General features: G+C 40.7%; 1 protein-coding gene across 2 annotated transcripts; it reads right to left on the bottom strand.

The window, feature by feature from the left end:
• Positions 1 to 6335: 6335 nt before the first annotated feature.
• On the bottom strand, positions 6336 to 22253 carry PAPD5 (PAP associated domain containing 5). 2 transcript variants are annotated; one of them, XM_004690329.2, is made up of 11 exons: positions 22135 to 22253; positions 20527 to 20573; positions 19073 to 19193; positions 17486 to 17593; positions 15209 to 15337; positions 14019 to 14232; positions 12439 to 12565; positions 12238 to 12341; positions 11947 to 11993; positions 10026 to 10190; positions 6336 to 8905 (listed from the first exon to the last, which is right to left on the bottom strand). In XM_004690329.2, the coding sequence occupies exons 1-11, from the start codon at positions 22222 to 22224 to the stop codon at positions 8729 to 8731; spliced, it is 1329 nt and encodes a 442-aa protein (XP_004690386.1). In that variant the 5' UTR covers positions 22225 to 22253; the 3' UTR covers positions 6336 to 8728. The 2 variants fall into 2 exon arrangements, with proteins under 2 accessions (XP_004690386.1, XP_004690385.1); XM_004690328.2 differs by having other exon boundaries at positions 8552 to 8905; positions 11947 to 12134.
• Positions 22254 to 26640: the final 4387 nt, after the last annotated feature.

Raw genomic sequence — 26640 nt, 5'->3', positions numbered from 1 at the left:
CTGATACAGTGTTGATGAGAGGAGAGAGGAAGACAAACTTTTAGAACTATTTGGCTTGAAACTGCCAGCATCTCTGCTCTGCCCCACCTACCTGCTTCTCACGTTCTTGGCAGGACCCAGCCCCACTCCCCTCTGGGCCTCCTGTGCCCGCCTGACTGCCTCACACCCCTCGTCTCAGGATGTTCAGTGGAGATGTTTTTGTTAAGTATGCCTGACACATGACAGTAAGTTCTTGAATTAGATTTTTAAAAAAAACAGATGCATGATGTAATCCACCTTACAACTATGTGGTGCTTGTCTGGAATCACATTCTGACTTACCTGTGAGTGATTTAAGTACAAAGATGGTTTGCAGTTCAAACTGATCAATAGTCCTTTTGAAAATGGATATGCCACTTAAATAGGTCACTTGATACATTTAATAAATTCCTTTCCTTTTAATGTTGACATTAAACATTGATACTTTATCTTTAATGGGCTCCAACATTATAATCCTGGGATTTCAAATAGGAATTACTTACTTTAAACACATACAAATTTATGCTCTTTCCCAAATTATTTCACAGATTAGTTTGGGGTTTTAAGTAATTCTTAGACTACATAATTAAAGCACTGTATTAAAAGGTGAAAAATGTACCCCATTGCATTCTTAAATTAACCTGGTTGTTGCATTCTTAAATTAACCTGGTAAGTGTGGTTGTTGCATTCTTAAATTAACCTGGTAAGTGTAAAACATTTCATAATAGACTTTACTGAACATTAATGGAATAGAAGTTACAGCAGAAATTCTACAATCATGAAGTGAGTGCCTAAAAGGACCAATTGCAAGAAAAATATCTCCTTTTAAAAATGGTATCACTATACCAAAGATTAGGAGATCACTGGCATTTCCCATTACTACCTTTTCATTCTTTCTCCAATACATTTTCCAGTGATTTTTTTCCAACAAAATCTGAGACTCGTCTGGACCTCTCCTCTTTACTCACTGTAGAAGGCATCCTACTTAACACACAGCTTATTTCTAGGAGAGTTTCAATTGTTGTTCCTGCAGGGATTGAAGGAGCTTAAAATTAAAATAGTCAGATTTTAGGGGGCAGGTATACATTAATACAACTGATTATCATCAGTTCTGCCAAAAGCAAATTTTAAAAAGATTTTTTATTTATGCATACAAAAACTGGGGTACAGGCCAGAGGTGCAGGGGGTAAGAGAATTCACCAGAGGCAAAGCAGGGAGAACAGGTAGATCTACTGAAATGATGAGGGGAGCAGCGGGCAAGACAGGAGAGGTCTGCTGTGGATGTGAGTCAGCTCCCTGGCTGGGGATCTAACTCGTGCAACAGTGGCTGCAGATAGCTTCACGTTGCTGTGCTTTAACCCACTGTGCCACCAGCAAGGGCCCTCAAAAACAATTTTTAAAAGGGACATATAGAAAAAGTAGCAGGGTGTAGTTTTACATGACTAGAACATTTAAATCCTAGCAGAAAAACCAAGAAACACGTCTCAAAGCAATTCATAAAAATTCACCTCAAAGAAAATAAATCTGGAAAAATGTTTTCCTCTCAAACTCAGATTAGTGCCATCAAACACCAACATTTTTAAAAATTCTGATTCAAGATAAGCTGAAAAAGACCGTTTTATAAGAACCTGTGTTTACAAGGGTCCTGGGTTGCCTGACATGTTCATTTACCAAAGCTTTGTGCAAGCAAAAGGCAGAGTAAGAATGAAATAGGTCTGCAGTGTGACAGGGGAGCTGTATGACAGAGTAATTCCACTTGCATGGAAAGGGAAAAGAGCCTGAAATGATAGGCATGTAGGTATCTGTGTATGTAACTGCATTTTAAAAATTGGGGAGACACTCCAAAATATTAAAGCAGCTAAAGAAGCTAAGTTGAAGGGGAGAGTGAAGATTAAATCCTTTTATGAGACATTTACCTGTTACGTGCATTTTTTCACAATGAAACATGCATTCATGTATCACTTGAAGAGTAAGTCAATTCACTGTCGCTGGGTAGACGCATACAATTATCCTACATATTTAGTTCATTTTTTCACTTTCCATTTGAGAAACTTCTGGCATGGATTAGGGTTTTTTTTGTTTGTTTGTTTTTTTAAGAGAACATCTCAGTAAATGTGTATAAAGTGAAGAAGTCAGGTTGGAGTGGACAGTCTGGCCTCACCAGTGAGTTATCTACACATTGCTGAGTGACTCCTCACTCTCAAGCAGCTTATGATTATCTTGAAGGAAATAATCCAGGATTTTCTTCTGTGGGTTGGGCAGGCACCTTCAGTCCAAACCAAGGGACGGCCAGTTCTGCTCCTGTGAGCAGCAGTATTCTTTGGCCACACTTGATAATTAGCCCTGCTTTTCCCAGGTTCTTTGGCAAACCAAACATTTGCATTATCCTATTTTATATAACTATTGCTCCAGTAAAACTATGGCAAAGAATCTTGATTTCTTATCCAGCAAGCATATCCCCTTACACGGAAGGTTTTATTTCCAAATAACCAAATTCTAGGGAGTCAGTTTTCAGTCTTGTAATCGTTGTGGTAAGGTCAAAGGGATGGCTTTGGCTAGTCTGGGGCAGGAGAAAAAGAGTGCTCACTATTGCTGGCATTGAAAAGAATGAAAACTCACAGGAAAGCTATCTCTATATAAGAAAACCTTCAGTCTAAACAGAACTGTCTTTAGAATTAGGAGATCATTAAAAAAAAAAAAAGCAGTCATTCAAGTTTTACATAGAGGTTTATACCAGAGGTTTTGAAGATAAATGAAAGCACAAAGCCTTTATTGAATTGCAGATTATGAATAATAAACCCAATGGTAGGCACTGGGGGCAGATGTGCGTAGAAATGCAATTTATAAAATTTTCAAGGCAAACAATTGACATCTCTGTGAAATCGCCGTTAGCTTAAAAAAAAAAAGCTTCCAGGTGTGCAATTTATTCATAGTATTCATAACCGGTGCCCAGTGATATGACCTCAGGAAATGTCGAGATTTCATAAATCATTTGTATCAAATCTCTTGTTTCTGGTAAATTCCTTAGTGCCTCTGCAGCAGTAACTAGACAAGATTGGAAAGTTCTCAAGATGATTCAAACCTCCAGCACCTCACAGGAGTCCGTATTTCTTAACACAGAAGGCAATGCTAGTCAAAGAAGGAAATAAATAAAAAGGTTATTATGAACAAACACTGGTGTCACCAAAATTTCAACACACATGTATTTTCCAATAAAATTGTTTATCTCAATAGTCCTTCACATTTTATAGCCACAAACTACACTGCCTAACTAACTTCTCCACCTTTCACACCATGCAATCAGATCTTTTTAATGGTGTATATACTATGTGAAGACTTTCATACTTACAAGTCTGGATTATTTTAGTATTAAAATAGGACTTTCTAAAATCCTAAAATAATTTTTTTAAATGACTCTTGAAAATTTCAATATATAAAAATCAGGTGGAGGAGAATCTTAAAATTCAGAGATTAAGTGACAGTATGATAAACAACTAAATGTAAAAGGTAGTCATAAAATGATTTAGGAAACAGCTATGAATTGCACAGAACCCTAAGATGAAGATAAATTTAAACTCAAAGGACACGGCTGACACCAGTGATTTGTCTTTGAAAGGCAAGCTGACACTAAAAGAGAAAGACTAAATAAACTTCACCAAATGACTGGCTTTTGGGAGTGCCTCTCCGAGGCCTCTTCTTTTTACCCACCTACCCCAGGGCCAGCTCATGATCAGTGGTCACCACTTGTTACTATGGCATCTTTAAGATAAAACGACACTAGTGAAAAACTCATCCTGACTCTTTCCTTAGTGGGGAGCATCCCGGTACTGGGACCAGTAGAAGCTGATCAATGACAAGAAGCCAAGGCTCGGCAGAACCCTAACAACTTAAGCTAAAATGAAAAAAAAAAGATTATGTGTAAGCATCAATAAAATCTTTCTCAAGTACACTGTTGAGAACACCTGGTTTCCAGGCACCATCTGTTCTTACTGGTGTGGCTAACATTTGCCTCAGGAAATCCAGGAGACACTGCAGAGGGGACACACCATCGCCTCTCTGGTTCACCTTTTTCTCACCTGTCACCTCTTTCAGGCCCATAGACTATGAAAGGTTAAACTTAGTAAGACAATACTTAAGTGAGCCAAATATTTAGTAGAAAATGTAAAGGCCAAATATTAATGACTAAAAATATCCTTTAAGTAGATATTAAGGTTTGGATATCAAATAGATCAGCACTTTGCAAGCAATACTTCTGGTTAAAAATTTTGTCAGAACTCATATATTGAGCTCATTATCTTTGACTAAAAGAAAAAGTTGCGTAAGCTGTAATGATGCATAATGAACAAGAGGGCTCACAAGAAGTTGGTATAAGAATAGGCTTTTGGGCCAAGTTTTTGAGCTGCTATAAACTATTCTCAAGGTAAAATCCTGCTTTTTTTCTTAGTTAACAAGTAGTACATTAAAATTTTCTTTAACAGGGCCCTCCCTGGTGGCGCAGTGGGTTAAAGCACAGCACTGAGAATCTAAAGCCGCTTCCTCATGAGTTCGATTCCCGCCTGCCCCGGAGGTGACCACATGGTGTGGCAGACCTCTCCTGACCCGCCCGCTGCTCCCCTCAGCAGTGTATTTCGTTGATCTGCCTGTTCTGCACTCCACTCTGACTCTGGTGAATTCTCTCACCCTCCACATCTCTGGCCTGTATCCCAGTTCTGTATGCACAAATAAAATAAAATCTTTAAAAAAAAAAATTTTCTTTAACATTAATTCCACCCATAAAAGCTTTGTCAAATGACAAGTAGCAAGATTTAGAAGCTGAGGCAAGGTGCAGACATAGGCTAAGTACCCACGTATAAGGAGTAATTTACATATCTTTGCCTCCACCTTAATTCTATATACATCATTCTCTATTTCATTCGATAAATATGTCACTGATGAAAACTGGTATAGAGGTAACTACTAAATAACTTTTATACTCACGTAAGTTCAACAGAATCATTTATAAACTATTTTGCTTACAAAACACTTTATAAAATGTTGCTTCCTACTTATTGAAATAGTTTAACGAGCAAGGAGAGCAAGACCTGATGGATAAGAATAAATTCTTATAAATTTTAACATTTCAATATTTATAACAGCAAAATTGGGAATGTCTTCTTTATAATTTAATTCTTGAAAAGTTAATTGATATCCACCAATTTATTATCATCAATCCAAGTTAGTAACTAGTGTTTCTTAGTGAAACACTAAGAAATCAAAATATGATTCTAATTGAAGCACTTGATCAGTTTCAAACTACAGATCAATACTGAAATACAGTTAAGATGGTGCGGTCATCAACAATTAAAACTTTTTATGGCAGCAAAACTTAGTGTAGTACTTGGTGTGATGAGTCCTAGGGAGTTCTACAGAACAATCTTGACAACTACTTCCTAATCCCTGGAGTTTCTGCAAAGGGCACACAGCCAGTCGTACCCTGCTCTGACCTACCTACAGTTCTAGAAATCCTGGAGAGGACGCCATAAGTCAAAGCAAACACAGCTCACACTTACCATTACCTGGGGTGGGGATGGGGTGAGGGGGGAGACACACAGACACACACTATGAGAAGAAAACACATGAAGATAAAAGATTTCAAAGGCAAAAAGGAAAGAGACTATTAAAAATGCTCTCTCTACTGCCCATGTTTCGCTCTGTGAAGACTTCATCCAGGAATATCTGGAGCCAATGCAAATGACCTAAATATTAATGAGCCTCAAAATCAAGTAAAGGTAAAAATACTAAAAATAGCACAAAAATAAAATATGATTAGACATTAAAGATTGGAGGGCAACTAGACGTAAAGCCAGTAGTGCCCAGAGATGAAAGCTACATCTTAAAACCTTGCACAACTTCTCCAAACAAAACAAAGACACTAAAATTCAGACACCTTCACGGACATCGTGAATCTGGAAGAAAAAGGCATTCATCTTTAATCATCGACACATAACCACTCAGGGTTTTTGCTGACACCTCTCTGGCCCATCAGCACTTCCAAAAACATTTAGTGTTTGTTTATTATGACACTTTAAGGAGCTGCAATACCAACCCGGCACACGGCCCCACAGGGAGGCAGGGTTTGTTAAGATTCCCTCTACGAGTGCTAACAAAGGAAGGTCACGATTCATGGATATGGATGAACTGTAATAGCTGAATGACATATTTCTGATATATTCATAAAACCTTCATAGAAAGCATTAAAACTCAAAAAAATAAAAGACAGGAGTCAAATACGGAGATGAAATGTACAAAACAAATGAACAGGCAAACTAAAAGTTCTTGAAAGTATTTTACTTCAGATTGAAAAATGAACAGCTTCCACACTGTTCATTGCAAGATACACAGTATTCACGAATACAATGCTGGTAATTTGAGGAAATGTACACACCTCAATTTTCTCCTTCATGCTTTTTCTTTTAGAAAGATACTGTTTACCAAAAAGAAACTTCAGCAGTACAGGAAAAACTATTTTCCCAATAAATTTACGAAAACCTAAGATTCCCAATGGAATCAAGATTATCTTCCCGCTACCACCACCTTAATATAATCACATGCTTATTGGAACACTAATATCCGCACCCTAAGAGTACATTTACTTTCAACAATGAGGGTGATTCTTTAAAAAAAAAACTTCAGTGTGGTTAATGTAACATGGATCTCGGCAAGTATTAAGTGTCTGAAGTAGGCAGCTAATACTGGATTTAATATTATTTTATAAATAATTGTTCCCATAGCAGTAAACATAAGTCTACACATTCACAATAGTCCTAGAAAATAAATACTGTGATTATGCACAATATGTTATGACAAACTAGTTTCAAAAAACAAAAGCTCAACATCTTGATAAAAATTCTGATCAGAATAAAATGTGACTCTAAAATTTAAAACATTGTCAAAATAATATCACATTTAAAATCGTCCACCATTTACACAAGTATTATGAGTTTCCAGTTTTGGAACACATTTTTCCATTGTGAATTAAAATACGAACACATTGAAAATTGTTGATTTCAGTGATGACATCAGTTTTGGTCTTACTTTAGCATTATTTTCTTTATAAAAAGTTGCACTAAGTGTCCATTATGGTCTGATTGGTCTTCAGTATTTCATAAATGTATATAAAAGAAATTCCTAAAAGCCAATAGTACTTTATATGTATATATATAAAAGAATCTCATCTCCGAAATGGCTGTATTTAACAGAGCCACACACACTGATGCTAAACATAAGAGCTTTCACTTTGGAAGAAAGCATTTTCAGAAATGTCACTTACATTCTATTCGATTAAATATTCCCAGGTGAGTTTCAAACTCAACATGTGATGAATAACAAAATTATACAGCTCATTTGCACTCAAAGCTGACCACAACCAAAATTTACAGTATGATTGAAACAAGTCAATGTTTAAAAAAGTTTTAATTAAAGATAACAATTCCATGAAAGGAAAGGATAAAGAATGGGATGACAAGAAGTATTTGGTCTTAATAAGGCAATACAAAATAGATCCATTATCAAAGACCATTTAATTTTTAAAGATCAACAATACCAAAAGCATAAAGTGGAGTATAAGAAAATAGTTTTTTATAAGTGTGATTTAATTAAAGCTGTTTACAGTTCTCTCCCGCAAGGAGTTAAGCGTGAATTTAAAAAAGAACAGAAGATGAGGAGCCAGCACACGCAGCACAGGGTGAGAGGAGCAGCATGCAAAGTCTGGGGACTCGAGGCGTCACCGCCCCGGGAGTGGGGCCAGACGCGGGGCCTCTTCCCTACCGGGGCGGGGGACTGCGAAGGAAACACAGAGCCGTGTCACCGCCCAAGACGACAGCACTAGAGAGAACAGTTGCACGTTCATTCTTAGAGATGACTACGTGTTTTTCAGTGTTTACACAAAAGTACATCGTACATTTTTTTTTTTTACAAAATAAAATAAACGTCATTTGCCACCATAAACCTTTTCTTTAGAGAGGAAAAATTTTTGCAGCAGGTCACAAGGGTTCTATGCTGAGGAAAACAAACTGAGTAATAGAACTAATCACTTCCCTACATATGGATGTTAAGATGACAATTCAGTTTTGTTTAAACTAATCCTGAGAAAAATCTGTTTACAATTTAAACAGTAATGTTATGTAAAAAGTATTAACAAATCCACTATTACAAATATCAATTTCCTATATGCTCTTCTATATATACACACAATAAAATGGTAAATATATGCAAAAATATTAAAAAAAAAAAAAAACATGCACAGATCACTTTCCCCCTTGGAATCTGGGCTTCCTATAAGATACCTTGGTTTTCCTTCCCACCCCATCCTCTGAAATTACTTTTGTTTCTATCATCCTATCCACACTGAATACTATTTCTCTATAACTCTGCATAAAGCCAATGAGAAATATAATTATTTTACATTCAAGCTTTAAATCTTAAAATGACCCTGTTGAGGCATATGTATGACTTATCAAATGAGCAGCCTTTTTTTTTCCCCCTTTTTTGCTTGCTTTTTGTTTTTGCAGTTGTCAGTCTTCATGATCCATTCCGTGGCGAGCTGGGAAAAAACGCAGTTGCTAAATCAATGTCTGAACAGTGTAAGGCTCCGGATGTGTCCCAGGAGTCCCTATGCGACTGTCCTGAGCATGAGATCACTGCACACAGAAGACAGCCCAGCGCGACGCCGACTATCTGCAGAGGTCTGAGAGGGGGCCGTCCCTCTTGTGTTTCCTCTTTTTGCCATGGTGATACTGATTACTTGATCTGCCTTGATGCTGTTTGTTTGTCATCAAGGAACCATGGCTTGTTTGAGTTGTACCTTGGAAGCCTTTGCTGGAAGAACGGAAGAGCCTTGCTGATCCATGCTGCAGAAAGGAAAGTGGTCACAAAGACATCAGTGTTGTGGACTCAACAGAACACTCGCTGACACCTGGCTCGGGAACGCAGATTTCTTTAGCAGACAGAAAACAATGAAATGGAATGCAAAACTTTCTTAGGGAACCAATCAGTATGGGCCTCCAGGGTGGTGCAGAGATTAAAGCTCTCTGCAGCGCCAGCCAGGGAGCTGACTCCCAGGGCACAGTGGGCCTCTCCTGTCTCATCCGCTGCTTCCCTCAGCTGTGTATTTCAGTAGATCTGCCTGTCTTTCTCCATACTCACCCCCCATATGTCTGGCTTACTCCCCAGTTCTTGTGTGCATAAGTAAATAAGTCCTTTAAAAAAAAAACCAAAACCTATCGTCCAATATACTTCACAATGTGGGGCAACACTAGAAGTTCCTGGAAAGGCAGGTGTACTGAGCTTTCCTGCTGTCACCTGTCACACCAACTGCCCCTTCTGAACAAGCCTGTGTCTGGGGCACATGGTAAGGTTGTAGGGTCGACTGCGGGCCAGCTCTACTACCTATCTACCCCCCTGTACTCAGAGGGTCAGACGGTCTTAGGTTGGAGCCTGGTATGAAATGGCTTCTTCCCTTCACTTTGATTCATCACTTGCAGTTAATAAAATTTTAGGCAACTGAAAGATTTAAAACAGCATCGGTGAGGTTTTTTTTTTTAAGTCAAAACTGATACTAATTTACTGGCTGGCTAACTGTTGTTGATAATTACAATGCAGGCCTCCAGGTATATGAAAGGGCATGCTATTCCCAGATATGCACAGCATTGCCATGAGTTCATGCAACAGTTTCATGTGCATATACTTTGAGTACAACTGAAACCTCTTCATAACTTGATGCAAGTTCTTACGCTGAACCTGTAACAGGCGCATGGAACGGCATATCTTACATGGGCCAGTCACTGACCTTTCACAAAAGCAGATGATGCAGTGGTGTTCCACAAGAGTTTGAGGGCAGCCTATCACTAAAATTACAGTCATGCTTTGGAACCTCCTCACTTAAAAGTATGCTTCAAACCCACCACTTGTGAAAATACGTCTAAGTAATTTGTATTGAATACTGACAATTAAAAACACAGTGCCACCCACCTGAGATTTGTTGGTGCTATTGGATGTGTTAGTGGTTTGGGTGCTCTGCATTTTCCCAACTGCCTGAGATGACTCCAAGGACACATCTTGTGACCCCACTCGGTTCCCAGTAGATGGACGGCAAAGCAGCTGTTTCGGGGTTTTGCATGGTGTCGCATCGGAATCCTAACACAAGTCACATGAATTATAATGTGACAATTAGTAACTTAGACATTCCATATTAAGAAAGAAAACTATTTCTGCCAGGTACTCTCTGGATTAAACTTAAACATTTAGGAGCTAAGGGACGCACATTGAGGGATTTATAAAATAGATTGCTGGACTCTTCCTCCCAGGATGTAGAGTAGCTAATTTTATCAGAGGGCTTCTATTCGCTGTTCAAACCACTGTCCATGCCTGACCTTGTTAATCTGCCTTGCGGGAGCTCACAGAAGTACAAGTATGTTTACAAATCACTTACAGAAAATGAACTATGGTAGAATAGAAAGAGCAAAGGGTGACAGACTAGATTACTGTCTGTCAAACACTGAACCATCAGCTGAAGAGGCTCAACCTCTGTGAGTAACCTCTCCAACCAAACACACTGTGTGGATATGCTGAATGGTCAGTGGGATGAGCCCCACCTGTCTCTAGGCCATCGGGGCAATCACTCTCCTAATTGTCTCTCCTCAAGCTCACCCTTCGTTCTTACACTCTCCCTGGCTTCTCACACTCACACTCACACTCACTCTTGGTCCTGACAGTCCCTACCGAGGCCTCCGCCCCACCATGTCTGCGACAGCCAGATCAGCACTGTGTCTTCCACACCTCTGCTCTAGAAGCAGATTCTGCCTATGAGGAGTTATGACTCATGAGGATACCCATGGTCCTCATCAACAGCATGAAACAATGCCCCTCCCATATTTCAAGACACTTTATGTCACATACTATTAATAAAGTCTAAACTCAAGAAGTGGGTAAGTTCATTTTAAATTTCAAATAAACTTAGAATCAAGCCTGATAAGAAAAAGTAACTATTCAATCACGGTAGAGAGATAGGAAGTAGAGAAGAATCCTTAGGGACTGCTACCAGGTTTCTTTTGGGGGAGATGACAATGTTCTGGAATTAGGTGGTGGTGTACAATAGTGGTAGTACAATATTGTTAATATACCAAAAACCACGGAACCACACATTTTAAAATGGTGAACTTTTGTTATATGAATGATATCTCAATTAAAAACATTAAATCAAGCAGCTCAAAAAATTACTGAGTCGATGAAGACTTATATGAAAAAGCCCATACTATGATTAACTTAACATCAAATTCTGGAGCAGGCAAAACTAATCCATGGTTAAGAAAATCATCATAGTGATTAATCTCTGAGGTGGATCTGAGGACGGACTAGAAAGCAAGCATCACGAGGGACTTTCTGGGGTGATGGCAGCATTCTACACCCAGCTAGGGTTGTAGGGTAAAGAGATGCATGTATTTGCTAAAATTTAATCCTTATATGTCAATTTTATGGCAAAAGAATAAAACTCAGACAGATAATGAACTGTGGTTAATGATGAGTGTTTTCAGTCATCTGAAGAAAGTATACCGGTATCTGTAGATCACTTCGAAATGTATCAAAGAATGAGATGGACTCAGGGACAGAGAGTTGGGTGGTGAGCTGTGTGTCAGAAACAGAAGGCGGGTGGTACAATCTAGGGGTATGCGTGGATGTTCACTGAAATTCTTGCAATTTTGCTGTATGCTTGAAAATGCTAACACAATGTCGAGAAAAGGTACAATTGTGAAAGTTACTGAGGTTCCCAGTTGCATGGGAGGAAATTAGCTTGCCCTCAGCTAGACAGAGCATCTCTAGACTTGAGCTGAATAATAACCGAGCAGCAGAACATCTATGCCCTGGTTCAGAAAAGCCGAGTCCGCATACTTACGACATCGCTAGAGCTGGACTGTGTGGCAGAGGAGGAAGACACTGGACCTGATGAAGAGTTTGAAGAGTGTTTACTAAGAGATTCCGAAGTTTTACTTCTACATTTTCCAAGGGCTTCATTTTCTTCAGATAGATTATTATTACATTTATCTAACTGCTGAGTATCTACTATCAAGGTAACACCATTTCCTGAAAGAGTGGCAAAAGATTGGAAAACGTTTCTTCCCATTAAACACACACAATACAGAAAAGCCTCTAAAACTCAGTCAGTCAAATAAGAAAACGCTCTTACCATTGCATGAGGGCTCAGGTCTGCTCTGCAAGCCCCACTGTTTTGATATCCAATCTCTATACGTGGCAACTTCGTCCGTTACTCTAATTATTCTACCTAATATGCTGCATGTTTCAAAAAGAAGGGGGGAGGGAGGTGCGTTAATTTGAAGATAAAAAGCCACAACCAATTTTGACATGACCAGTGGTTTTAAATCTTTACCTCTCTGTTTCATTGTTGGGATAGTACTTGGCTATTGGCGACACAGCATGACTCAAAACAACGTAGGCATAATCGAAGGCCTGCTTCACCTGCATGGCCCCGTAGGAACTCCTTCCAACGTCATTGCCTTTAAAAAAATGCAGTAAAACGGTAAGCTTGACCCTCTGCTTAATATGAACTACATGTTTCTGAACCCTCTTTGGGGAAAGTGAGGACAGTCCCTGTTCCAGTCAAACTGCCCTAGGCCATCAGTCACCCCACAAATCCCCAGGTTCTTACATGAGGATCACAGTGAGGACATTATTATGGCATATAAACTGCTGTACACAGTCATGCAAACAAAAGAAAAAACTGCCTAGTCTCTCCTGAGAGTGATACCAAACTAAATTGAACATACCTGATTTTTTCTTTCTATTAGCTATATAAAAATTTCCCATATGTAACTATGAGCTTCTTTTAAAAAAAGACTATCTTGCTGTAAAATCTTTGTGTCCTTTGCACAGTCTAGGCTTCTAGTGAGTATCTGTTCAATGAATCAACACACAGAAATATCCTTATCTGTAAGAAGACTTGACAGGGCGGGGGGCTCGAGGCAACTACCCATAGCCTCTTCCTGACTCCTTTTCAAAGTCATGCACTAAAGCAAAGGACTGAAACATTTTTAGCTGAAGGATGATAATGCATAATCAAAATAGTATATAATTATATCAGGAAGAGATACTGCCCAGAAAAATTAGCATACAAACAAGCACATCTAACTTCAGGAAAGCATGCAAGGAATTTATTCTGTCCACTTTCAGGCCAACTAAAGCTGGAAAAAGCAAAGAGTCTAAGCAAAATTCAAAAGGAAAGAAGCACCACCAAAGGAAAAAACGGTCTCTTCGAGCCCTTGGCTCATTAATTTGGAGGCTGAGCGCTGTTCTCTCTGCCTCCGGTTCCTCAGAATCCCATAGCAAAGCCTTGGCTGACAAGCAGCAGGAATCACGAGCAAGGAGGACACCAGAGTAAAGCAGAATGGTCACCACCCTGGAGACACACACAAGCCCCAGCAGTGAATCCCTTTTCTGTGTCTTTCCGTGTTGAATGGATTCTACTACTGCCCTGTTTGGAACATACACCATGTTTTTCTATGGAATCTGTGTTGGCTTTGGTTATGTTTGCTTATAAATTATGTTGATGGGGCCCTCCCCGGTGGCACAGCGGGTTAAAGCGCAGCACTGAGAAGCTAAAGCCACCTCCGCATAAGTTCGATTCCCGCCTGCCCCGGAGGTGACCACATGGCGTGGCAGACCTCTCCTGACCCGCCCGCTGCTCCCCTCAGCAGTGTACTTCGTCGATCTGCCTGTTCTGCTCCCCACTCTGTCTCTGGCGAAGACTCTCGCCGCCCCTGAGCCTCTGGCCTGTACCCCAGTTCTGTATGCACAAATAAATAAATCTTAAAAAAAAAATTATGTTGATGAAAAAGAATGACTGCAGCTGGAAGTTAACCCTCATTTTCCATTTAAAGATAGTTCAGCTTACACTGTGGGGGCTGACAGTGCCCTTCTCAGGACGCCCACACATCCACCAAAGCGCAGTACCTGGTTGTAAAGGATCTTCGATGTAAAGCATCGATGGCCTGTAGCCATCCAGCATGTTTTTCTGTACTTCATCTTTGGCCACATAGGAACCACCATCCTTTATCCGGATGCCAGTCTTTAAATAATTGAAATGTCTTCCATATAATTCAAAAAATTCTATTAAGAGAACACCATAGTTTGTATTGGGGATGCAAGCATCTTCCCTGGGATGTAACTAAAAACACAAAGAAAGAAAGAAAAAAAGAAAATATATTGAACTTTTTTCTAATTCAAGTGGGGATAACAGGCATTCTGATTTTTATGAACAACACTCCTGTGACTCTAGTTTAGCTGAGTTCAGAGGCACGGAAGGAAAGGCTGTCTGTGGCTGAGACGACCCGGGAGTCCTAACAGAGTGGAGCTGGCAGGCCGTGTTCATAGGCTGCCTCGCTCTGCTGGCACAATCACAGGACATCATTTGCACTCGCGACCAACGTCAGGCTGTTGGCAACCCTGTGCCACAACACCCATGCACTGACAATATTAAGACTTCTGATTCATCCTCCCTGGACAGCAGGTCTTAGTTTTACCTAAACGTATTTGCTCAGAAGACATTCTTATATTTGGTGTTTATACTACTGTATGCTCTGAGGAAACCAACCCATACTTCTTCTGCATGTTAAACTATGCAGTGAAAGCCTCAAAAATATGAAAACATATGGGGATAAAAACAAAAATAGGGCCCTACCTGGTGGCACAAGGGGTTAATGTGCAGCACTATGAAGCTTCCACACTGCAGCACGAGTTGCAACTCAGGCCAGGGAGGTCAGTGACCCTGGCAGTGCAGCGACCTCTCGTCACCTGCCCGCTGCTCCCCTCAGCCTTGTATTTCAGTCCATCTGCCTGTTCTGCTCCCCACTCTGTCTCTGGTGAATCCTCTCACCCCCTACACCTCTCCTGTACCCCAGTTCTTGTATGTATGTCTTTAAAAAAAATAATAAATATAAAAACAAAAAAATATTATTTCTGCAGACTTTCAAAACACTCATTTGTTAAATTGTAAAACAACACCCCGTTAAAATAGAAAAGTCATAAGTATTCAAGGGAAATATTCTAAGTAAAGCATGATGTACATTATTTCAAAATAACCCCCAAATAGACTCCCTTTATTAAAGTTCAGTATATTAGCAAAGTGTTCCCATATTACTTACCTGAAGGAAACTGACTGCCATTAAAAAGAGACTATAAGAACCAATTCCACCTGTAAATACTTCATTAAGGTCCCTCTGTAGTAAGAATTGTTTCAATACTAAAACCAAATATGGTAATACAGGATATTTCTGAAAAAGAAATAAAATTACATTTGCAACAAATCCTTTCATCAATAATAGCTAAACATAGTATCCTTACATTATAAACTTTGGTCAAGATGCGCAATGTACTTAATTTTCTACTTTAAGATCAAGTAATAAAAAAGGCTGTACGTAATTAAGGTTTTCCCCCTCACATCTAGAATCTAAAACATGCAGCTACTGGTAACAGTACTCAAACACCCGAGCAGAGAGAGACACAGCAGTATGCACTGATGACACTCATTTAACGCCGCAGCTATATAATATCATATGTAGACAGCTAACAGAAACAGCAACAGGCAAAGGAAATTCTTAAAGCGCTAAACCAATGGGATTTAAAGGTTCACTCTTTGTAGGACTGGGGTCCCTCAGCTATTCTGTACAGCCCATGACAGGAGCAAGCTCCCTGCTGTCGTCTACGTGAGCATGACCACACAGACCTACATGCCATGCGTTCCAGAGAACAGTGACAAGACCTGAGCTGAGAAATATGGTCAGTGAGAGTCCATCTGTCACTCAGGCACATGCCAGTACCTTCTACAAGCCAGAGCTTCGCATAGGGACCCTGAGGGGGACAAGCAGAGCACGCATCTAGGCTGCTGCTGGGGGCTACTACAGTCACTAGAGATTCTCGTCTCTACACGTATCTCTACTCTCTAGACCCCTACAGTGAACACATACTGCTTCCATAGGAAAATAAATTACAGGGCCCTCCCTGTGGTACAAAGGGTTAACACACAGCACCGTGAGGCTGTCCACAGCTACTGCACCACGAGTTCAATCCCTGGCTAGGGAGCTGACACACATCACACAGCAGACCTCTCCTGTCTCATCCACTGCCGCTCTCAGCAGTGGATTTCAGTCAGTCCCCACTCTGTCTCTGGTAAATCCTCTCATCCCTCACCTCCCCCTCGCACCTCTGACCTGTGCCCCAGTCCTGTATACATAAATGAATAAATCTTAACAAAAAAAAAGTCCAAGTAGAGCATAAATGAGCAAAAAAAGACTGGTTCATGAAGGTGAATCCTATCAAGTGAATCTAAGCATTTAAGGTACAAGGGCAACTCACCGTACACTGCCTTTTAATTGGAAAATTTTTTATCAGGCATATTACTTACAATTTAAAAAATTCCTTTGCTGGCAAAAAGAAAATGTAAATATACCTCTAAAAGAGTAGGATTGTGGATAATATCTTTTTTCTTTTCTGCATTCTGTAAATTTATGCAAAAATAGAATGTTTACAGCATAAACAAGAAAGTACTTGTAAGTTTTCTTACCAAAAAAAAAAAAGGGTGAACCCAAAGAACTTCTAATGAAAAAACTGAATGGATAGAAAAGATACTCCACATAAGCCAAAGCAGCTAATGGTCTTAGTTTTAGGAAGAAGGCTGCCAAGCATCTAAACCTTCTGAAATGTTCTGGTGATGATGCTGACCAAATTTCTTTCCTCTCTTATAAGAAAACAGAGCAAGTAGGAACAGAGTTAAACCATTCAAGATAAAAGCAAGGCAATCTGGGCCCTCCCTGGTGGTGCAGCGGGTTAAAGCACTGCACTAAGAAGCTAGGGCCACTTCCGCATGAGTTCGATTCCTGCCTGCCCCGGAGGTGACCACATGGCGTGGCAGACCTCTCCTGGCCTGCCCGCTGCTCCCCTCAGCAGTGTATTTTGTTGATCTGCCTGTTCTGCTCCCCACTCTGTCTCTGGCCCCTGAGCCTCTGGCCTGTCCCCAGTTCTGTATGTATAAATAAGTAAATCTTAAAAAAAAAAAAAAAAGGCAAGGCAATCTGCAGGATTATCTCATGGGGGACTTAAGGGTTCAGTCTAGAAGACGCTCCTGGGGAAGTTCTTATTCTGGCAGCACCCTTTCAGTCCTCATCTCCTTGAGGGAGAGGATCTAGAGCAGAGAATTTTTTGAGATTTTTGACAATCCTTTCTTGAAGTCACATTCTATATCAGTTACTGGTTATTCCAAGAAGATTCAAGGAGAGTAAAACTACTGCACAGAAAAGCACTGTCTGTCTGCAACATGCATTTCAAACAAGTCTAGCAAAGTGTAACGAAACACCATCACAGAGTCTTAAAACAAAACTTCATTCCTAATAGCCTCACCAAGTAAACATCATTAAGTCTCTCACCTTGGTAAAATCTTTGATGAGGTCAGCTGCTCTCACACCATTCTGTACATTAAAGCTGATATCAACTTTCACTTCAGTAAAAGAATCTGTTAATTTAATAATGGGTACCTAGAAAGAGAAGAAAGGTAAAATTAAAATACTTTAAACAACATCAGGGGATAGATGGGAGATGGCTAACCTGGAGGTCTCAACCTGCTCCCAAGAACACAAAACACTGCAAACAACATGTGACAGCTGACTAGGCCTGCTAGATGATTTATTTACATTACAGGTTATACTTTACCTCATAGATTTTGTATTTTTATTAGTTAAGAAATCTGAAAACAGATGAAATAAATCCTTCTCAACATTACATACTTCAGAGAATAGTTCTGTATAAGAATTATGAGTGTCAGAATTATAAGGGTCATGAAACCTTCTGATGGAAATTGCTAGATTCTTAAGTCGCATATAATAATCCACTGGCATTGATCCATTTTGTAATACCATAAAGAACAACAAGAAGATAAATTATAAAAGTTATTCTCAAATTAAAAATGTTAGGATGGTATATAAGATAGTAGAAAGTCTTTTTTTTTTTAAGGGAAAGAAATGCTGTTTGCACCAGGTATTAGAAAATGCAGGTTACGGAGATTTTTCTATCTGCTAAAAAATGGAGTTTCCACATGATCCAGCAATTCTACTCCTAGCTATCTACCCAAAGGACACAAAAACACTGATTCAAAAGGACACCTGCACCCCCATGTTTACTGCTGCACTATTACAATAAAGAAGACGTGGAATCAGCCCAAATGCCCAAAAATAGATGACTGGATCAAGAAGTGGTACCTATACACAATGGAATATTACTCAGCAATCAAAAAATATATATTGTAATTGTAATACGTAAAAAAGAACATTAACTATAAACCAGAGACAATCTATGGGGGAAGAGAGGGAACAAGATCAAAACAGGTGGGAAGAGCACACGGGACTGTGGTGATGGCACATGGGGAAGTGGTGGTGGGAAGCCCACAGGGGTCATAACCGAGATGAAAAAATGTACAAAATGAAGGATGACATAAAAAATACATGTATAATAATAAATTAATAAAAGAAAAATGCAGATCAGCAAAATTTGTATGCAGAACTATATTTCCATAAGCAACAATACAAGTTGTTTTGCTTTAAGAAAATCTAACACGCAAAACTCCAATCCTCTGAAACAGATGTATTTACTTCTACAATGAGTTTTCATGAAGGTTTTTCAATGAACATCCCAGATGAAATTAAAATATGACTTGACTTAGAAAATTTAAATCATGCACAATTTTCAAAACACAAGACAGAACAGTAACATTTTTTTTTGTGTAACTATAAATTGTCCAGTAGTCACCCATATTTTTATGTGGAAAAAAATGTCCTCAGTGTTTCATTTAGAGTATTAATTTTTAAAGAAAAATGTAACCAGAACAAGCTTATCTGTCTCAGAAATTTCACAAGCTCTGCGATCATTAACAGAAGAAAAGTTTCACTCATCAAAATTAATATGATAAATTTCATACACAAGTAAGTAGAGATTTTGAGACAAAATGCTCAAGAACTTACGGTTGCTTTGTCTAGAACTTTCACTGAATCCTCATCTGCAACTTTATGTTTCCGAAGAGCTTCTTCCAAGGTCCAGAGGGGTAGGTTCTCCCACTTCCCAAACACCACAAGGTCGATGTCACTGAACATGGAACACGTGAACAGAAGGTGAAGAAGCTAGAAACTTACATTCACACTCAAAGCCTTCAAATTATATCTCACTGTGTTCCATGAGGACTAATTGTGGTGGTGATTGTTTTTTAGAGGGAAGAGAAGGATGGTAAGTTTCGCTACTTCCTCCTTCCAGTGACTTCACAGAAGTCAGGTCTCAGGAAACAGTGATACTGAAAGGGGCAAAGAAGCTCAAAAGTACCAGTTACTTTTGCTCATAAATATTTCTGATGCTGAAAACAGTGAGGCTTTCCAATGTGGATGGGACCAACTGATTAACTGTGGCTTAGATCATTAAGTGTAAACTAGCAAGATGCAGAACAGTGGCTGTACACAAAGAGAAGAAAACACACTGGCACGCCCTCTCTTCACGTGCACAGCGTGAAACTGTTAACAGTGGTTCCTCTCAGGAGAAGGACGGGGGTCTGGGCTTTTCACTGTTGTTCCTTTGTGCAGGTTTTTCAAATCTTAACTATCTGAATATATTAATATTTAAATAATATATTTGAGTTTAATTTAAATTTCTAGAAAACGTATAATCTTAGGGTTTTGCTAAAGCTCAGACTCTAAGTAAGGGTCACTATTAATGAATTTAAAATGGATTTTTTATGGCTTTTATTAGTCTAGGATTTTCCTCAAGACATTTTAAAATGGGACCTAACAGGATCAAGTTCCAATCAAATGACATGGATTTCTATAGTTAATCTTAGTGTAGTGTGCACCTGAAAGTGTAAGATTAGCTCTCTTCATAGTAAATGTTCTTACCATAACAAAAACACAAATGCAAATAGATGGAATGTCTTCCTTTCTTAAGGACCAGTTCTTAGGGAACAGGTGTTCACCCCAGGGAAGACTTCCAAGCTCCAAAGGGTTACTGCTCATCTGCGAGGGCTGATAAAAGCAGGGTCCTGAAAAGACTAAGATCTTCCTCAGAGAAGAGTTTTGTGCCCTGAATTTCTGGGCCAGCAGCCAGTATATGAGATCTTTAAAAGTGGGACCTGGCATCCAGAGTCTACACAGTATTACCATCTGTGTCAGCGGGCTACCGTACAGGGTCGACTAGCTCCCAGCAAGCTACAGCTAACTGCAAAAATCCATAACAAACGGATTCAGCCACTGCCACATGCTCCCTTTCACCTATCTGTATCACCTCAGTCTAAGGCGATCTGAAGTGACATTCTATCTCAAGGAATTTCAAATAAAACACAGGTAAGTGAATTTTGTTTGTTTTGTTTTTATTCTTACAGATTCAAATCGCTAAAATGAAAACTGCACAATCTTGAAAGCTTAAAAAATGTACTAACCTAGTAGGTAAATACAGGCCAGTTTTAAAACTTCCAAATATCTGGACCTGAAACAGAAAAAAGTATTAAAATATCAGAAGAAAAAGCCCCCAATTTATAGAGAAATGTTGGTTTTTGCTACCCTCTACTGGTACTTTTTGGTACTACAAGAGCATTTTTATGACACTGAAGCAGGGATCCAGGGTCTCTAGGCAGACCTTTGGAATATAGTTTAAACTAACAAGATTCAACCCCAAAATATATAGATTAAAAGAGGAAATGTTCAAAGGTAAGTCTAATAGTCCCCTAGAGTCCAGAGACATGATCACAAAGTTTTACTCTCTGTTCTGTAAACAGGAATTTCCTCACTAGATTCCCAAAGTGGGGCCAGACCATGGCAATCACAGGACAGAGGCTGCCCTGTGGGCCGCTCCACAGAGAACACCAGGCAGTGCCATGACGACATCACGCTGGACGCAGACCTGGGACCAGCCTGTGCTGGGCAGGTGTGCATGCGAGGAGACGCAATGTGGAAGAAAGCGACGGACAGCTCGGCCTGGGGGCCTAATCACAGTCACGCGTTCCTCATGCACCACAAGCACGGATGTAGCCCCCCACCTCAGGAGGAGGACTGATGGAGGAGGAGGGCTGAATCACATCAGGGCTTCTCACCCTCACGCCACAGAACTCGGGGCAGGTGACTCTGTTGTGTGGGGTTGCTCTGTACAGTGGAGGACGCTCAGCGGCATCCATGGCCTCGGTCAGTACGGGACAGGAGCACCTCCCCAGTCACAATAATCAAAAACATCTGGGACACCATCAAATGTCTCCTGGGGGGCAAAGTCACCCCCAGTTTAGAGCCAGATGTAGACCACATAGGGGAAGCCATGAATCATCTGACCCTTTACAAACTACCTACTTTGAAGCATCTCTGTTTTGCCACTGGACAAAAAAAAGTTCCTGGCTCCCCTTTACATAGACCCCATGACAGAGTCTAAAGAAAAGCTATATAGCACAACTTCTCTGAATGAATTGCTTCTTTAAATGAACAAAATTATAAAACTGAACCACCAAAGTACCCTAAAAAGAGAAGTGCTAACTGAGTGCTAAATGCCACAGATAAGCAAGAGGCTGTCTTGAGCAAAGCTGTGTCCCCTGGAGGAGGTTTACCGTGGAAGACAAAGAGTGGCCACAGAAAGAAGCAAGCAGCAGCTCCAGGAAAGGACAGAGCAATTCATGCCTGCACCAGCCTACAAACGGGAACTTCAAGTGATGTAAGAAGTTCCTGTTTGACATTTTCGTTCAGTCATACACAATTACATAACATTTATACAGGCAGGTTGGAACAGAATAGAAATCGGGCTTTGATCATCACACTAACTAACAGATCATTGCAAGGCGGCTTGATTTCTCTTGCTAATAATGCTAGTGACTCAATATAGTTTGCCTTTGGAGACCGCGATTCCACACTGTAAAAAAAAATGTTGTCATCCAGTGCAATACAAATAACCAGGAAGCCCAAATTTTAACAAAATGCAGCTAGGCCATAACCCTACGGGTGCCCCACACCTGCACACGAGGACTGCGTGAGCACACGAACCACCTGTGGCCCCGCCACACAGTACTCACATCAGCGCTGGGCCAGAGCTCCTTGATCACGCTCTCGATCCTATTCACCACCTCCATCCGCATTTTCTCCTCCTCCGGTCTTGGAGACATGTATTCATAAAAATCACTGATTTCTTCATGCAGACTGGGGGGGGGGGGAAGCAGAAAAATTAATATGAGCAAGGCCAATGTAATGAGTGATCTCATTAAATAATCTCGTCTAATTAAGTCTTACAACTCAGCAGATGACTATAGTCAGTGTTCCACCCTGATTATAGCTCACGCTCAGCTAAAATGGGAGCAGAGAATTTAATCAAAAAAGGCAAAATAATTAAGTAAAATAAGGAATTTTACTTAACAGAAGTGTATTAACAGCCCTCATAGGATCCTCTGTCCGGCTGTGCACTCGCTGGCTGGCTGGTGGTGACTTTTACAAAGTTTAAGGGGTAAAGCCTTTGTCTCTGCACTGCTGACCCAGCAGACACAAGCACCAGAAGATCTGGAATCGGGGGGATACGGGCAAGCTTTCTGGCAGTGGGAACTGACCTCTTACCCCTCTGTAATCTGTCCCTCCAAGGAGCAAAACAGCGTGCATTTCATAATGTTTGCTTAGTGAAATAAGCGTCAAATGCACGAGTGAGCCAAAGAACAACAGAAAGACCTGAAAACACAGGCTGGCAGTAAAGGTTCCAGGAAGGAGGGAAAGCCTTCCAGACTTAGAGGCACACACCCAGGAAGCAGGGAGCAGGCTGCACAGGCCTTGGGTAGGGAGAAGCCCCTGGAGAGGACGGCAGGCTTTCAATGATGAGCTCAAAGTCCAGACTTCCCTGTGGCAATGGGGCCTATTTAAATGTTTCTCAGTGTCTAGGGACTGACTTTAAAAATAAAGCATTTTAAGAAGATTCATCTGGCAACTCTGCAAACAATGGATTGGCAAAGAGACAAGACTGAATGCAGGGAGAACAGCTCACAAATCATTACAGCTGCAGCACTGGATAAAGCCCTTGAGGACGGTGGCAGGAGCGGAATGGGCTCCAGAAACCTCACACACAGACTCAACAGCAGGACCCCAGACAGAGCCGGCTGACAACTGAGAGAGGAGGGAGAAAGCCTTGGTGACTGGAGGCTGGGGAAGGAGGGGCAAGGCAGCACTGAGAAGATGGAAGGAGAAAGGAACTAGCTGGCTAGTGAGTTGAATGCAGTCAACAGAAGAACATGGAAGCGGCATTCCTCACAAGCCGGTGCAGCTGTGAAGAGCAACAAGAAAGGAAACCAGCCACACTCGCGCTACACCCGACCAGGTGGGCGCTGGCTCCAGGAGCCAGGTGCGCAGGGGTCACCTCACGTCTTCCAGCATGACGACTGTGAGGGCCAGGAGGTCAGGAGAAGGGCGCTAATAGCAGCAGGTGCCCGTGCTGTGGGAGCCTGAGGGGCAGGGGGGCGTGGCTGGGGCTGGGGGTCAGGCAGGGGCTCTCGAGGTGAGAGGACTTCGAAGGCGTGGGCCCAAGACCGCATGACCTGTTTAGAGCAGGGGACAGGACTCACAGGACCAGGAGACCACAAGTGGTTTTGAGAAAGTCCCAGGCCTACTGTAGGTTGTAACTTTCTTTACATGGAACTTGGATAACATTGAAAAGATTAAGTTTTGGCTTCGTCTGATGCCTGGTTTTCAGACAGTTAAAAAACTTAAGTCTAAGCCTCAGGCCCGGCCTGAGGGCAGCTGTGTTCATGTTGAAGAGTGACCCACAATTTCTGGACTTGACATCCCTGGTCACAACATCAAAGCTGGCAACCAGGAGTCTTTTCAGGGCCTTACTTCTAAAACCTGGACCTCTGGGACGGAATGATTTGTTAACAGTGTAATACTGCAGGAAATCCAGATTTTGCAACTCCAGGGGTTCTGCAGGTGAACCTGCAGTCTTAATGCTTCTGGGGCCTTCAGATCTTTACCTGCTGATTTTAAGTTTACCAGTTTTTAATACATTCTCTAAGGTTATTCCCTTCTGCTTCTTGAAGACAACAGCTAAGACAATTGGTCTTTGTTGGTGACGACACACACGGGTGATTTGGTGATGGAAGCCCACGGGGATTACCACGGAGATAGAAAAAGGCACAAAATGATGTAAAAATAAACGATTATATTACTAAAAAATAAATAAAAACAAAACAAAGCAAAAAAAGAAGTCTTTGTACAGTCCTTGGGCAAGGATGAGGACAATAAACAAACAGCGAAGCGAAACACACTTCTTCTTTAACCAAAACCACTTGTCTCGTATTATCAGAAAGGACATCACTGCAGAAAAATTCCCCTGTAATCAATGGAAAAGCCCCTAAATCTGACCATCGGCAACTCTTTGGAGTCCACTACATGTTTTCTAAGTTAATACAGGTCAGAAAAAAAGTATTTAGTCCAACTTCTAGTTAATCTTCAAGTCATAAGGAGCTGAGTAAGAATTCATTCTCTAAACATTACTGAGTGCCTAAATTCAAACAAAAAGGTTAATCAAACATGATCCTTGTTCTAGGCAATTTCATCATAAGTGAAAAGAAAAAACCCATTTAAAGCAGTTCTGAGGTGCAGGATGTTCCACCCGTGGGCCCACAGGCAGGTGTCAGATGAACAGGAGAGTTGGGGGGGGGGCAGGGGAGGGACTGGGTCACCCTGTGGGGAGTCCCGACACTTGACTGGGCACTAGATGGAGGCAAACAAAGGTAATAAGAGATTTCTGAACTTCGTAAAAAATAGAGAAGATTCTAAAATCTCATTTATCAACAGGATTCTAGGTTTCTAGTTAGTCTGGAGGCAAACTTTTGCAAGTTTGCTAGACAAGCTCTTAAAACAAGACCACCTTATATATAGCATTCCATGGGAACTTCCTCCTCTTTAGGAAAAAAAAGTTCCACAGATTACCCTGTTTTTCTTACTGATGTGCATTTGCCACACTGGAAGAGGGAAAAGAAGGAAAAAGGAGACCTATGAATATTAAAGCAAAAACATCCAGCAAACCCTTGTCAATGGTGTACATAGTGACTGTAATTTTGTATTTTGCAAAAAGCTATTCTGTAAACAGATGATATAAAGCATACACATACAGAGCATGATTAAAAGACACACACACACACACACACACACACCAAGTCATGTCTGCCAGGGTCATCTCCTTACCCACATCAAACACCGACACCAGCACCTATCTTGCCCACACGTACCTAGCAAAGTGCAAAGTGCAAGATGAATTAAGAAATCTTGTACATTCAGGAAATAACTTCTGGTACAGGTTTTAAGCTATCTGACAAGGCCCCCCCGTGGGTTGCATGATTTTACTAGCACAGTGCTATGTTATATGTAAGTGCTCAAAAAAACCTGAAGGAACTGAATCCAGTTTATGGAGTGCCTGCTTCATGCCTGAGGGCATGAGGTCCTAAAAAAAGCTGAAAACTAGACAAACTGTAGTTTGCTTTCACATAGTAATGTCTGTGATGGGCCAGGGTTAATGTCAGAGACAGACTGTCTCTGAAATCATCCAACTACACAAAGTTTAAGCTTTCCCCACATGTGGATCAAAACTCAGTGTGATTAATAAACACTACTGAAGGCTACATACCTAGCCTAACAGTTTCTCATTTTACATTAAAAAATATAACTCTTCTCTGATCTGACCAAAACATAGTACCCTCTATTATGATATAAACGTTTTCTTTATTAAAGGAGAAGTGAGCAGGAAAATAAACCAGCTCTGCGAATAAAGGGAAAGTATAAAATGTAAACTGATTAAATATGATTAAATAAGTGGAGAGGTTGCCCCCACCAAAAAATAAAAAAAAAGAGAGATTCAAAATTAATTTGCTAGCATAAAGTTTACATTAATAGTAAAGTTAATGACAACACAAAAATATAATGTGAGGAGGAGATACCATCAAAAAATAGCTTCTATATTTAAATAAGTCGATCCCAGATAGTTCAAAACAGAAACATGAAAAAGATTACTTTTGCTCTGAGGAATTCTACCACAGAAATGGATTTTATCACACTCATCACTGGCAGAGTGTGGGGAGTAAAGAAACAGCCTTCAAATATTGGGTTTCTCTGGTTATGAAAGAACCCAGTGCACACCTTTTCCTCCATGCTGGGGGTGGAGGTGCATTTAGGGATGGTGGTGTGAGTTCAAAACCAGAGGGAACGTAGCTAACTCCAACCTGCTAACTCCAACCGAAGCAGGCAGATGCCCCAGGGCTGCCCCTCACTCAGCACTGCCGCCTGCAGCCCATCCAGCTGCTAAGAGCTAACCCTACTCACTAATGGGCACCTGCCGGCTGGCAGCACACCTGAGGTCACCTCCATGTCACGGCCAAGCTTTTCAGTTTTGATCATTGAAGCCTCATTGTTTGGTAACTTCATACTTAGATGAAGGCATCCATAAAGTTCCATTCAATCACTGTCAAGAGACAGTCAATAACCTCCCTCCCCCGCCCCCAAATATTTTAAGATAATCAATTCTGCCAAGGATATACGGAAAGGGCAATCGC

This window comes from Condylura cristata, unplaced genomic scaffold (genome assembly GCF_000260355.1).
Source record: "Condylura cristata isolate star-nosed mole 26May11 unplaced genomic scaffold, ConCri1.0 scaffold00028, whole genome shotgun sequence".
NCBI classification, from domain to species: Eukaryota; Metazoa; Chordata; class Mammalia; order Eulipotyphla; family Talpidae; genus Condylura; species Condylura cristata.
This window is presented reverse-complemented; position numbering and strand designations above follow the sequence as displayed.